The sequence below is a fragment of the Lactuca virosa genome, chromosome 9 (genome assembly GCF_052849685.1).
Source record: "Lactuca virosa cultivar CGN04683 chromosome 9, Lactuca_virosa_CGN04683_v6, whole genome shotgun sequence".
In the NCBI taxonomy this organism is placed as follows: Eukaryota; Viridiplantae; Streptophyta; class Magnoliopsida; order Asterales; family Asteraceae; genus Lactuca; species Lactuca virosa.
In genome coordinates, this window is record NC_136434.1 from 24,489,107 (window position 1) to 24,505,090 (window position 15,984).

The following is a 15,984-nucleotide window of genomic DNA, read 5'->3' on the forward strand; positions in this document are numbered from 1 at the left end:
GGTATAAAGCTTTGATCTTGATCTTTCATCCCTTAGATCTACCATTGTGAGTTTTAGTTCATTTTGGTCCCAAGGATGGAACTTTATGGTTGAAATCCGATTCTTAGGCTTTGAGTTGCCACTCTCAGTGTTAGATGAGTCCCTAAGGCAGAAACCGGCCATCTTGGAGGTCTTTATGGTTTCATGCATGAGTTAAGACCATTTCCATGGAAGTGGTTTGTCCTTTTTCGAGTTTGAGCTTATGTGGGTCATGCAAAGCCATCAAGTAAGCAACTTTATGGTTTTAGACGTTGAAGAGGACTTGGATCTGTGATTGTAGCTTCTGGATCTGAGTATTAAGCACTTAATGGGAGAATGACTTAACAGGGGAGTACGCTGAGCGTACATGCAGGTACGCCCAGCGTACACACCATTTGGCTAGTACGCTCAACGTACAAGGGAGTACACCCCGCGTACTCATCAGTATTGGGCTTGGAGTGTTTTGGGCCTCGGGTTGGGCCATGCAGTGGACTTTGGGCCTTTGGGCCTTAGTGGACCATCAGAAGTCAGATGTTTTGGGCCAGGAATATGTTTGGGCTTAAGGTAAGGCCCATTAGAGGGGTTGGGCCCAATTTGCCGTAGGCCACTAGTGGGCTTGGAAAGCATACCTAGTGTTGGGCTTTTGTTTTGGGTTTGGGCCTAAGTTTGGATCGTACTGGGCCAGGGGTAGAATGGTCATTTTACCCCCATGCATGGATTAAGGATTATGGTATGGGACCCAATTGCTAATTGGGTATATTGATTGGTAGTGACACCTCGGGAAGCTGGCGAGGCAGTAGCTAAGGAATTCATGCGGGAATCTTCTGCAGTGCGAGGTGAGTCTTCTCACTATACCAATGGGTCTAAGGCATCAAGGCCGGCCCATTTTATGATAGTTGGTATATTTGTTGTGTAGAGGTGTGTGACTTGAATATGTGATAATATGCTGTAGAGATAGCCTTTGTGGCTAATGGTAGAGGTAGCCTTTGGGGCTGATGGTAGAGATAGCCTTTGGGGCTGACGGTAGAGATAGCCTTTGTGGCTAATGGTAGAGATATTTTGATAGCTAATTGATATGTGATATGTGGTAGAGGTAGCTTTTATAGATAATGGATATGTGATATGTGGTAGAGGCAGCTTTTGTAGCTAATTGATCTGTATTATGTGGTAGAGGTAGCTTTTATAGCTAATTGATATGTGGTATGCGGTAGAGATAGCTTTTACGGCTAATATGATATGTTTTATGTGGATTATGTGTGGGGTATGCTCTGGGGGACTCACTAAGATTTGTGCTTACGGTTTACAGTTTTGGTTTCAGGTATCAACGTTTTGGAAAAGAAGAGCTCGGATTGATCGCAGTGCACACACCTATGATTTCCGCAATGAATGATTTTGGGATGAACTCTGATAGATGTTTTACTTAACGATGATTTGAAATGTTTGAAATAAATGGCATTAATGTTTTAGCGATATTAAAAATGAAATTTTTATCCTTCATTTTTTGGTCGTTACAGAGTTCATACCCCTGGAACTCCAAGGGATTTCGTCGTTTATCCGCATAACTCTTTTGTCGGTCCCCAGATGCTCTCATTCATTCCCGAATTTGGGCTTTCTTCTCTGTTGTCTCCCACTTCAAAACCCATGCCAAAACCAAAATCATTCCATAACAGAGAACACTTTCTAGACCGAAATCTCAAAGTGGCCGAAATCATGCGAGGTCCCACCTTCGGACCGAAAACCCTTTTGGACCGAGAACCCTCGGCTGGAAAACTTGCGAGGCCGAAAACCTTGATTTCAGTTGGAGCTTGGACCAAAATCAAGGTGATTTCGGTGGGGATAGACCGAAAACACCCACTTTAAACGGTGGCACTCTTTCCTAGATGATAAAATACACATTTTCAATGCATATGTCAATTCAATTTTACCCCATATTTATATGCTAAACCGAAATCAAGGTCCCATTCCTCATTTACAACTCCAAATTCCTTCACTTTTCTCTCAAAGAAACGAGATCAACATAGTACATCTTTAAATCTTTATAAGAACATCATCAAACATTCCCAGAATATCTTCAAACTTCCCCAGGTAAACAAATTCTTCAAGATTGATTCTTAAGAATCTATTGTAAGTTTCCTTATTAATTTAGTGTTTATATAACACTTTCATGATTAGCTCAACTAATTTACACACAATATGGTGTGTTAAAATCTCATAGGACACGAATACTTTCAAGTGTTCTAACTTGAAGATTATCACTTTCACTTCGTTATCCAGCCAAGAACACAACTCGAAGTGAGTTCATACCATCCCCTTGGATTGTAAACCCTAAAATTTGAAATTATGTTCATTACAAACTACTTCCCATTTACCATCTTTACACAACTTATGAACAGACAGGAGATTTACATTAAATTTAGGAATAGAAAAAACATCAAACATAATTAATGATTTAAAAATATCCATATTTCCTAACTTTTCTATTTTAGCGGAAGTCCCATTAGGATGACTAACAAAAATGTTAAGCTTAGACACATCCAAAGTGTCACGAAGAAGGGAATCAAAAGAGGTCATATGCTGATTGGCTCCTGAATCCACAATCTATATTTGACTACCTAGAGTGGAGTTAGAACTACAACTAAAGGGAGAATTACAAGATTTAAAAAATGAAGTACCTACCATATTTGCATTGACAATTCCTTCATCAGCAAAATGTTTCTCATTAATAAGTTGAAGAAAATTATTGTATTGATCCTTGGTGAGGTGATGAAACTTAGACCCTCATATAGATTCAGATGAAGGATTAGTAGAGGAAACAAATGAAGAATTAGCAAACACATTCTTGCTAGAACTATTTTGACTGTTAGATTCATTTATTGACTTAAAGTCTTTGGGATATCCAATGAGTTTATATCGTTTTTAAATAGAATGACCCTTTAAACCACATTTCTTACACTGAACAATGTTTTGATTCTTTCCTTTAGAATTATTATTATTATTGAATATATTATTAAACCTGCTATTAAAAGCAATGGTCTGATTCTTGGTAGTGGTCTGAGAACTAGCAAGAGAACCATTTTTTTGATGAGATTCTTCACGAGAAACAATGGAAAAGGCGGTTTTCACATTGGGAAGAGGTTCCATGATAAGAATATGACTCTTAACCTGATTGTAAGAGTCATCAAGACCGCTAAGAAACTGCATAAGTTTCATCAATTTAGAATGATCATTAAGGTGAATGACAACCTCACATGTACACTCAGTTAAGTTGGTTAGAGCATCAAAAAGCTTAAAGTTTGTTGAAGTAATCAGACAAAGAAGATCCATTTTGACTGTGTGAATTAATTTGTTGGTGAATATTAAAGATAACAAACCCATCAGATTTATTGTAAGTTTCAAAAAGCCCAGTCCAAATATCTTGAGCAATTTTAGAGTAAGCATGACTTGCATAGATAGTTTTAGAAATAGACCCAAGAATCCAAGAACAAATCACAACATTAGCACGTTCCCACTTAGCATGTTTAGACTGATCAACGCTAAATTTCTTAAGAGTTCCATCAACAAAGCCAAATTTATTACGAGCCTTAAGGCTTATTGTTATAGAGCTTCGCCATAGGTGAAAGTTTTCATTTCCAGTCAATTTAATAGTAACAATGGTCGTAACTGAATTATCTGAGGGATGAATGTACAGTGGATCATCAAAATCAACTGTCTCGTTCTTTCCACTCCCTCCAGGTTCTTCAGTAGGACCACCAGTCATGAAGAGTTAACATGCACACATGGAAGAGCAAGAAACACAAACATGAAACAAACAGCTATGTAGGCAGAAGAAAGTTAAGATGGTCACCACGGTATGTTGGGGCCCATGACAAGTCTAACACATTGTCAAAGAAAACAAGAACAAAAAAAAGCAACAAAGAGATGCACAAATAAGCAAGTAACTGGTGTACTCAAGACACCAGGATCTCCCACAAATAAAACTACTAAGAGATAGAAGGGAACAAGAAATCCTCACAGTGATTAAGGAAGACCAAGTTTCAAGAAGAAGATCAGTTATATTGGGTTCCGTTCCATAATAGGGTTAATCGATGATTAAACCCGTTCCCTATAGGGTTATTTCAGAACCTTTCAGCAGTTAATCTAATAACTCACACACTAGCGTTGATTCTGAAGCAACGAATCCACGTCACGCAACATATACGATCCATGTCTCCAAAGATATGCACAAGAAAACAATTCTTTCGCAGTACCAGAGACTCAAAAAAGGAGTAAACAACAGTTGAGAAGAAATAAGCCTCAACAAAACACGATCGACACTAATGATGTACGATTTGAACAATTTCAAAATAGAAACAACAAGATCTACACCTTTGGAGTAAGATCAGAGAACAAAAATTGAAAAAAAGGACAAAGTTGAAACCCTAACCTTGAAGAATAGCGTCGATGTAACACCGAGTAGCGACTTAGATGATCGAAAAAGCTATAAGCTGTGATACCATGAACGAAAATATGAACTCACAGTTTTCCCAACTTAATCAGTTTATTCACTATAAACCAGATTGTTATACATCAACTAATACAACTCAAAACTCACTACAAGATCTCTCATCATTCATAAGAAAGAAGATTATACAAGAAATTGTACGAACACAACTATACAAACCCTAACCCTAACTGATACACAAAGAGAAAATGTGAGAAAACTATAAATATATGTGAGACAAATGTGTGTTGAATGTTACGTCTTCAGCTGCATCACTACAATACATATCCGGGCCACCTAAGACCCATGGATCATCAGGATCCGCATGTTCCTTCAATACATGCATGCAATATAGACACAGTCTACCCAACACAATAGAAAACTATACACAAAATACCATGAGGATCTAAAATGTAAAGTTTGCTAAATATGAATATATTTTCAATAATTTTATTTAATTTTATTCATGAGTAACTCGCAGATAGAAGTCATTGAGACGATTGAGATTATTTAGTTTTAATTGATGTCTAGCTTATTATATAATTCAAAATAATCAATGTTTTATATCAACATAGTATAAGAATTATTATATAAAAGTTATCAACAATGCCATTATTATTTAAAAAAAACATATAAATATTTCAACTATATAGTTGTATTATGTGCAACGTACGAGTATTTATCATGAACTAATATTCAAACAAATCATCTTCAATCATAAACACATTTAGGGTACACAACAAAAAACGTAACCTTTAGCGACGACAAAAAAACGTCGCAATTGATGCCCCTTGTCGTCGCTATTACCTCGTACCTAATACTCGTTTGTCTTCGTAAATAGCGTCGTCTCTAATACTCGTCGTCGCTAAATGGTCAATGTCATCGCTATTGACGTCGTCTCTACTGATAATCCGGCCACCGGTCGGAGTTTTTCCGGCTACTCTTCCCGGAATCAGTAGCGTCGCAATTGATCAATGTCGTCCCTAAAGGTGTCGCCGCTAATGTTTTTTTTTTTTTTTTGAAAAACAATTTATTTATGATATTATTTGTATATATTATAAAATGTAAATTTGATAAAAAATACATAAATAAATACAATACCACATTACATAAAACATCAAATATACCACATTACATAAACTCTCTAATAAATCCAAAATAAACATCAAATATATCATCCATAAGCTATCTAATAAATCCAAAATAACATCATCCATAACATAAAACAAGAAATACTATGTGTCTTCGTCTTCCGCATCGTTGTTTTCCTCGTTGTTGACTTGGTTCTTAAACAAGCGAATAATATCTCAAATTGTCGTCACAAACGCCGAGTTTTAAAGAAAAGCATTCACATCAACATCCTACAATTAAGTCACAAGCACATTAAGTCATTAACAATTTAACAAACTATCAAAATAGTCGTTAACAATTTAACAAACTATTAAACCACCTAATCAATTAAGTCTTTAACAATTTAACAAACTACCAAACTGCCAAAAATTACTATAAATGCATCAAGTTCTTAACAATATAGCAAATCTACCAAATTCTTTAAGAATTTAACAAGTACATGTGTTGGTTGCGGTGCTTATGACTCGTGACTGCCATTAAGATGGAGCACTTGTACTCGCTACAGAAGGAGGTTTAGGCCCAATGCCTCTCACATGCCCCCATTCGAGCACCTAACACCTTTTCAAATATTGAGATCCAATCAATGGTGTCTGGATCACCACCAGAGTCGACTATGTGATGTGTCTGTAAAGCAACCTCAACAACTAAGGCATTCTGTATTTCACAAAGATTGTCAATATACGTTAAAACTAACAAAAAAAACAATCTATTTCATTTTTAAGTAATAATAACTTACATATTGGTCTTCAACCAAAGGATCAACAAATTCCCCTTTTTTTCACATGCTCACGATGAAATGCTTCAAGTCTATTCAAATTCTGTTTAACATTACAAAATATGTTATACTTGAATAAACATTAAAAAGTATGTTATAACTGAATAAGCATTATTGTAACTTACATTCTTAAAACAAGCACTACTGTAGTTGCACGTCCCTCCACGATTCTTAACCACTTGCTTCTTCCGACATTCTTTGTTTCCAGCGGATCGTTTTTGATGCTTTTTTGTTAAGAAGTGGTCAATAACATGACTCCAACGTTGCAGATCCATACCCGTAGGGGCTTGAGCCCTTGCTGCCTCCACATCCCCTTCAAAACCAGTAAAATGAGTTTTTGCAACATTTTTGCGGCCTCTATACCGTGCACATATCTGATTATTTAGTGACGCCCAATAACTGGAGCCATGGGATCATTTGAAATTACTCCAAAATCAAACCATGTCTACAAAAAATAGAGAAATTAAAAATAAATCAAAATTAAACATTTTAAATATATAACTTTATAAACAATTTACCGAAAGATACTGGAACATGCCAACCCTTTTGGCTTCAGAAACATCATTCCATGTGTACTTATTAAAACCGATGTCGCGCCACATATAGCTCCCAACCTACCGAATGAAACATTTGTATATTTCCCCACTCGGCATGTGAGTATTTATGTCAAATATTATCTTCAGAGGTTGGTTGCCGTTAGCTGCAAATAACTTGTACATTTTTTTATTTACTGCAATGCCTCTTCGTTTTGGAGGCACTGCTGTATAAAAAATATTAGTCAAAATACTTTTTATATACATACAATATGAAATACAATGAATTAGAATAAATCTTAATTACCATCGATCTGGTGATCACCAAAACCTCCACGGAACAGATGTGGTGGCTCGTCACCACCGTCACCTCCATGACCCATCACAGCAGCCATGAGATGCAGCAATGCAATCCAAAAAAATGACATCCTGAAAAATTATAACACAATATGAATATATTTACATATAATATGATATGATTACAACAAATACAAACCTTATTTTACTAGTCACATGTAAAGATTTTTTAATCATTCTCGCCCTCAGACACTTCAGTGTCTGCTGACACATCACTATCATAATCGAAATCCTCCTCATCATAATCAGTCTCGCAGTCAGACACATTATTGATGATACCCGTTGGTGGACCAACTTCAATCGAGTTGCATTATCCTTATAAATATTCCATTGTACTGTTTCGTTGCAAGTGGTTCGATACTGCATGAGTTAAATTTGATAATAATTTCACTAGTATCGACCCAAACGCGAATTGAGTAGCGAAGATCAACTAATATTTGCTACGCAAGCGAAGCAAGTATTTTACATCGAAGAACCTTCTTGAAGTGACGAAAATGACAACCAATGGTGGGTTGTTGAAAATATTAATCATAGAAGAATTTGGGATCTACCGATGAACGATGTCGACCATGATCCCATTGAAAATGTCAACAATGATTCAACCGATGTCGCTCTTAGTAATGCTTCTTCTAATTTCACTCTTTCAATCGATATAAGGCACATCACTGTTAAGGTTTTTAATTTATTCGTTATTATTGTTTTTTGAAGGTTTCATACAATTACATACCTTAAACAAATATGGTGGCTTGAAGTTGAAGGAGATATTGATTTTGATTTCCCACCAGGGAATTACAGTTTATATACATCAATTTTTGTCTACATTCAATAGTTTCACATATATACATCAATATACATCAATTTTTGTCTACATTCAATAGTTTCACATATATACATCTATTACAGTTTATATTTTCATCTACATTCAATAGTTTCAAATATATACATCAATTTTACATATGCATTCATAAATTCATACAATGATTAACATATCCACATACATACAATACACATTCAGAAGTGAAAAAGAAAAACCAACATGTGCTCGCAGGAAAACTTGTGCTCATCGGAAAATGTAGCTGCAATCGGTGGTGAAGTGTCCTTTCCGGAACCTTCAAAACAGAAAAAAATCAACAATTATATATGTCCTAGTCGTAACCGGTGGTCAGAAAAGAAGAGAAAGAGAAATGGGTAGATAAAACGAACGTGGCCGGTGGTAGCAGGTCGTAACCGGAGGTGATAGTCGGCAGGCGGTGGCAGCCGGCGAAGGAGGTTAATTGACGGTGGCAGTCGGCGATCGGAGTAGGGTGGAGAGCAGTTGCGTCAGTGGAAGCTGCGGTGATGTTGCAAATCGTCGCCGAAGAGAACCATGGGAGTGTTTTGTGAGATTAGACGTCGTCTGGTGCGAGGAAGCTGAACAAAATAATACTCTATAGCGGCGACGCTAATAGCGGTTACCTAGAGGGTATTAGCTGCGACAAGTTGGAGGGAACTGAACACACATTTTCTAGAGATTATTGACCGTTGGATCGTGTAAGAATCGTAGGGCCAATATTTCGTTCAATGTGGGTCAACGGATCGACACCAATAGCGACGACATGTTGCCGCTAAAGGTGTCGTCGCTATTGCCTTCCACAGGATCGAACCCTATCCGTTGGATCATGTTCCATACCAAGGGCCAAGATTGAAAGTGGTGTGTCTCCGACATATCTCCGGTCCATTCCTTTAGCGACGACGCCAAGTGTGGCTTGTCTGGTGTCGTTGCTAAAGGTCTAGTCGTCGCTAAAAGCGGCGTCGCTAATACTGTGTTTTCTTGTTGCGGTATTGATGGTGTGGAACATGTACAATATGCAAAATTTTATATATTCAATAGAATAACCAAACATTCACTATAAATGTGTCGACATTGCAGAATGTACTTATGCAATAAGACGATGTTGTTTAATTGTTTTGCCCTTTTCTGTATTTCACAATCTCCATTCTACACTATAAAGTAGGCCCCATTGCAAAATGATCACGGCTGCAAAATAGACGCCATTATGCAAATGCATGTAAATTATAATTGTATGAGAATTATGTCTTATTTTACATTTAAAACTTTAATCTATAACCTTATTCTAACAAGTAGATTTCAAACTTTGTAAATATATAACCCCGCATTATCTTTCATATTTTACGTAAAAAAGTAATAGTCAAAACCCAATAATAATTTGAATTATTTAGATCATATTTTTTTTTCTTTTTGTTTTTTTCGATGTTGTGTGTATATGTATTAATGTATATACTATACTAAAAGTCATAGTCTCTTTAAATAATTTACATATATAATATCTATATCCAAGAACCAGACAAAAGAATTAATGATTCGAGAAGTATATATATGAAGAACCAAAACGATCCATGTTCTCAAATCCCACTAAAAATGGCGTTTTTCAACCACTATCTCCTCATCTTCATCCTCTTCGTTCTCTCAGTAGAATCAGCAGACCCTTCTGCACAGCTCTGTAACGACAACTCAAATTCCACCACACCTCAAATCACCAAAAACATCGACTCCATTCTCCCCAAACTAGTCCAAGCCACCTCCCAATTCGGCTACAGTGCAACCTCATTCGGCCATGGGGAAACCCAAGTCTTCGGTCTAGCTCAATGCCGAGGTGACGTCAGCACCCAAGACTGTTCTTCCTGCATCCAAGAAGCAGCGAAAGAAATCCGAAGCTTTTGTCCAAACAAAGTGGACGCTAGAATATGGTACGAGTACTGTTTCTTAAGGTACAACACCCAAAACTTCATCGGGGAACTTGATACGGGTTTCGGGGTTTTTTACTGGAATGTTGAAAACGTAACCGACCCGAAAACCTTTAACGAAGGACTTGGGTCGCTCATGTATCAGATCAATACAGTAGCAGCTGTGTCGGGGAGTAAAGGGCTGGGGAAAGGAGAGACGAAGTTGTCGCCATTTTTGACACTTTATGCATTGGTTCAGTGCACCAGAGACTTGCCGGAGCTTTCGTGTAGGCAGTGTTTAGCTATTGCTGTCGGGAACTTTCCGACGTATTGTGAAAACAAGAAGGGGTGTAGAGTTATATATAGTAGTTGTTATGTTAGATATGAACTCTATCCTTTCTTCTTTCCTCTTGATGATAAGCAGACGCCTCTTGAAAGCTCTTCGATGACAAACTACAGATCCGTAGTCACAAAACCTTGAGCTAGTTTTGACTTTTGGTGTTATGAACGCTAAGAAATTAGTCCTTTGTGAGGATATTATCAATAACTTCCTGTTGCTTGATGTATTTATGTAAAAGATCTCCTTTACTCGATCTAAATACCATTTGTATTGCTCTTTTTCTCAATCCCAACTCCTTGCTTGTGCAAAAAATTCGAAGTATGTGTTTGAATTTAGTATTAGGTTATCCACAACTGCAATTTCGTTTTTCTTTCAAGAACTGGCTATTGCAATTTTACTTGTACGAGTGCAATACCAATATGTTTTCAAGACGGGCGTTGATAGTCGACGTCATAACAATTATTTTATTAGTAGTTATTTATTTATAAGTAGGAATAGCATTTGGACCGAACCACATTGAAAAAATCCTAAGACTAACATTAGTATAATTTTAATAGTTACAATGGTCTAATTTTATTTCGACAAAATTTCATGATTAGTCTATCTGGATTGAAAAAATCCTGTGGTGAGGCAACTATGAAACCGTTATTTGCTTGTCCCTGTGGTTATTAATCATTGTATGCTTGGTCCAACTAGTTTTATTTTATTTAACAACTGATATGATATGACATTATTATTTTGTTCTAGAATTTGATTTTTTATTAGATTTTATACAACTTATACCCAATTTAAATTAATTTAACTTTTTATTTTTATTTACTAATTTGAATTAAAAAGAAAAAAAAATGGTCACACACACACCATCATCCACTACGGGTGTGTATAAGACGATTTGGTTCATTTATTGGTCAAAACCGAATCATAACCATTACAATTGGTTAATGTATTTCGATAACCATTGGGTAGCGGCTAATACTGGTTTTGGTTGATGGTTTTAGTCGGTTAATGATTAATATCGGTTAACGAAAATGGTCCAAAATGATATAAAATAATAATATTTTTCTATAAAAATTGAAATACACAAAGTCGTTATAAGAAATGAATGATTGTGTATGTATAATTGTATTGATAAAATAGTATTTATCCTATCTAACTCCAAATAATTACCTTTTAAATTTTTAATTCTCAACATAATTACATAGCATATATTTAATATTATATTATATTAAAAACATTATTAATATTGTTGGTTCGGTTCAGTTTATAATGGTTCGGTTTTTGATGAAAATCATAACCGAAACATATGTATTCGGTTAATCAAAATTAGAAACCGAACCATATCTTTTAGTAATGGTTCGGTTAATTTGGTTATGGTTCGGTTTTTCGGTTAATATGCTCACCTTTATCATCCACCTTCCACCCCCACCACCGACTCAAATAATGTTCAACCAAAAATACCAAATTTCCCCACATTACACAACATCGAAGAAAAACTTTGCCCACTTATCGGTTTCTTCGAGTTACTCGGTGTGTCAGTAACTCAAGTAGGTAAATTACTTCTCCATGACCTTGGAATCATCAACTACAAGTCTACAACATCGATTCAAAGCTTTTAGGAATAGTTGACTTTGTTGTGAACATCGAGTTGACTACAGGTTGGATGATCGGGCTACAATGTTGGAAAAGTGTTACTACCTACATATGACTATATGAGTTATTGCTTTTTGTAGGGTTAACGAACTCAGATATTTAAAAGATAGTGATTAATTTCCCATAAGTTGTGTAGAGATGTCGACAATGTGTCGTTATCCCCCGGTTTTGAAGATAGGTGATGGCTGGTTTGGCAGTGCAAGATGAAGGGGATGAAGGAAGCAATGGGAGTCTCAACAACGGGAAAGGTTAATTTCTATTGGAGTGAATATGGGTCACATAATTTAAATTAGTGAAAAGAAATATAAAAAGGTATAAAATAAATTAAAATGAGTATTAATGTTAATTTACAAGCATCAAGGGCCAACTGCGATAAGAAAGAAATTAAAACCATAAAGACTAAACACATAGCATTTTTATAGTCATCATCATTGTATGACTTTTGTAAACCACGATGAATAATTATAAAATTTGTCTTTCATTTATATGTTTTTTAGTTAATCATTCTAGGTCAAATAAATGTCGTGATTAAGTATTTATTTTTCTAAAATTATAATATTTCATTTGTATTAATTTGTTTTATAGTATAGAAGTTATTTAAAGATCTTTTGAAAATCATAAATGGATGTTCTTATGAAAGATATGGTGTATTATTATCATGAATGATAGCTCTCATAAGACGTAACTGTCAAACCATCAAGTTAGGATGGGCCTATTGAAATATCTTGGGAAAAACCCATTAGGATGTGTTCTGTTATCTAGATTGGCCCAATGTACACTTTTTAGTTAGTTGTGCTGGGCCGTTAGACATATTCACATACAATTGCACCTCATAAAGATGAAAATTCACCGATGGGCGTTGGTACTCTTTGCCATAGGCAAAAAAATACCACCATATTGGCTACATGTTCTTACAACTATCTTTTTCCCCTTATCTACGTTATTACAAAACTAAAACAAGATTTATAAAAGAGGATTAATCTTGTCCCAAAAAGAACGGACAATATAAAATCATTTTTTGTTATTAATCTGGAAACTTCTATCACGCGACCAAAACACATTTTGATTGTACAACCTCCAAGGTTTTTGGTAATATTGGGACCAATACTTTCTAGGTCACATACATTTGTACAACAAACGGGCAATACATTCATTACTATACTACAATATCTTAGGACAAACATGATCAACTTTTGAGGTCACAAACCATGAAGTGCAATGGCCCATGGTAGGTCTTACGATTAAAGTTTCATTTTAGTCTTTTTCATGTTCCCAAATGGTCCAAGTGAAAATGCCATGAAATTAGTGAAGCCTAAGTACAAAACCACGTGTCATGCATTCGAACTTGCACTGTTAGAGGCATTCAAGACTTGATAAGCACCAATCAAACAATCTTGTATATATGTATTAAACAAGTATTCATATGAGCATATATGACATATATATATTTTAACTTAGACGTTCTGTCTAGTAGATACTAATTAGCATCTGTGGAATTTAACCTTAGTCTCAAAACCTACATTTCTTATATAAGATTATAATATAAAGGGTTTGCATGTATGTAATTTAAAAGTTTTTCTAAATGTCATTTTCTAGATATCTTATTATGAATCAGCAACATGCATGTTTCAATACAACACGCCATGCCTAAAATCGGCAAATATACTCCTTCCACATTCTTCTATGAGTTTGCATGTGAATCATCAATCATATATTTTATAAGGATAAGGATTTTGGCAAGGTTCAGGAAAAAAAGAAAAAAGAAAATTAAAAAACCCTCAAACCGTCTTGTTGGTGGGTGGGAATCTCTATCCCTCTAGGCCCTTTTAATTTGCTATCATCCAAAAATTTGGCACTCCAAAACTGTAAAACTCCCATTTTGCCCTCTGGTTTGTTGAATATAGAAAAAAACACCATGCCTAGTTTGGTAATTTGGTTGCTACTGGACAATATCCTCATCAGTTGGGCCAAAGCCGAGCTTTGTCTGCTGGGGACCCCTTTAGGAAAAAAAATCATAATGATTTTCGAAAAACATCAACAATTAAAAATTATGCAACATAATCTTCAAAACATATATATTTGAGTTGTCGAACCTGATTTTTCTTTTGACCTAATAGCTTCTATACAGACCAAGCATATATACTTGACATTGACATTATTTGCTTCGATTACACAACAAGAAATATAGTTATTAGGGGCGACGCCATTAGAGACGACAGGTAGTATTAGGGACGATATGTGACAAGACGCGGTTTGTCGTCGCTAAAAGCTTGGAGTCGTCGCGAAAGGGTCGCCTCTAATAGTCCACGTCGGCGATCTGTGTGAGTTCGCCCAGAGAATCGTAGCCGTTCGTTTTTGATATGATCCAACGGGCAGGGTTTCTCTGTACCAGGGCGATAGCGGCGACGGTAATAGAGACGATGTTGTCGTCGCTACTAGCGGCGACCCAATTGAGACGACATGTCGTCCCTAATACCTTTAGGGGCGACAATCTTGACTATTTGCGACGCATTTTGTCGTCCCTAAAGGTGCCTTTTCTTGTTGTGTTAGCCTATTTGGTAGAAGCTTTGTTTTTTAGTTTGGAGGTTCCGGGTTCTAATTCAGACATACGTAATTTTATTAACCAAAAGATACTAACTTCTAAGTTAAAAAAAAAAAAACACTTTGCTCTTACAAATAGAGCCCTTATGAGTTCGTATGACCCTACCCAAGCAAAAACTGTAATTCGCCAATGATCTATAAAATCTCTCACTTTTGTTCGTCCTAGGGATGTAGCTCGATTTCTCAGGTTGAATAAACCACGATTAAATACTGTATTCTTGCTTTTGATTGCATTTATTTCTATGTGTGTGTACGTTCATCATTTGTCAAAATGTTTTTTTTTCCTAACAAGATAAATACATGTCTTAAATTGAGATGCTTAAAGGCATCACTGAATAACATCTAATTTAGTCCCATTTTGTTAAATAAGAGAAAAAAATACATGTCTTAAAATATCATTTTTGATGACAGGCTCTTATGGTAATGATTATTTTATTCAAATGCTTGAAATTCTAGGTATTTAATATTTGTATATATTTGTTTGTTTTTACTTCCCTACTCTCTTAGATACTCATTCTATCTCTTATGGTCCCTATTTGACCACAAATCTTTTTGCATCCCTACTCCATACATTCATCTCTTCAATATATATATGAATGATTACCAATTCATGTGTTCTTCAAACCAAACCAACAATGGCTTCCCCATCAAAAACCAACTTACTCGTCTTCTTAATTTGGGTAACACTAATCTTCCAAGGTCTATTTTTCAACTTACACTTCTTCTTTTCTCTATCTTTTTACGCACCTTATCCTCAATTATCCAAACAAAAATTTGGCCTTTTTAGCTTTCACAAAGATTCAAATTTTACTTCCTGCATAAAGTTGGTTTTGTGTATACTTCAATCCCGGTTTATTGTTGCTAAAACTCTTAACATTGGTGTAGTGTTTTTGGGTAACATATATATGTACTTAAAGCATCTAACTCTAAGTGCATCTGAATGTACCATTTTCAGGGATTGCAGGATCCAGAACAGTAACTCTACTTCCTCATCAGAACTCTGAGTTACACTTGCAGGTGAAAAAGGTACAATTCTTTCTATCATTATTGCATGTAGAATCATGCATCGTTATAAATATAGCAAAATTCTGTAAAAAAAAAACTATTTGATTAATTCATGAATTGTACGTTTTGGAAAAACTTATATAGAATGTAATCCTGAGGAGAAGAACAATGATCGGGTCAGTGAAGCCAACTTGTACGTACAACGAATGCAGAGGGTGCAGGTCGAGGTGCAGAGCTGAGCAAGTTCCAGTTGAAGGAAACGACCCGATAAACAGTGCTTACCATTATAGATGTGTTTGTCATAGGTAATTAAATTTTCTTTTTTCTTCTTAGAAAAAAAAAAAAAAAAAAAAAAAGAGATTTGGACTCT

General features: G+C 35.6%; 1 protein-coding gene across 1 annotated transcript; it reads left to right on the top strand.

Annotated features, from left to right (window-relative positions):
* Nucleotides 1-9,674: 9,674 nt before the first annotated feature.
* Nucleotides 9,675-10,565, top strand: LOC145135788 (receptor-like protein kinase-related family protein). Its single transcript, XM_079070003.1, has one exon. The coding sequence runs from the start codon at nucleotides 9,714-9,716 to the stop codon at nucleotides 10,497-10,499; it is 786 nt and encodes a 261-aa protein (XP_078926129.1). The 5' UTR covers nucleotides 9,675-9,713; the 3' UTR covers nucleotides 10,500-10,565.
* Nucleotides 10,566-15,984: the final 5,419 nt, after the last annotated feature.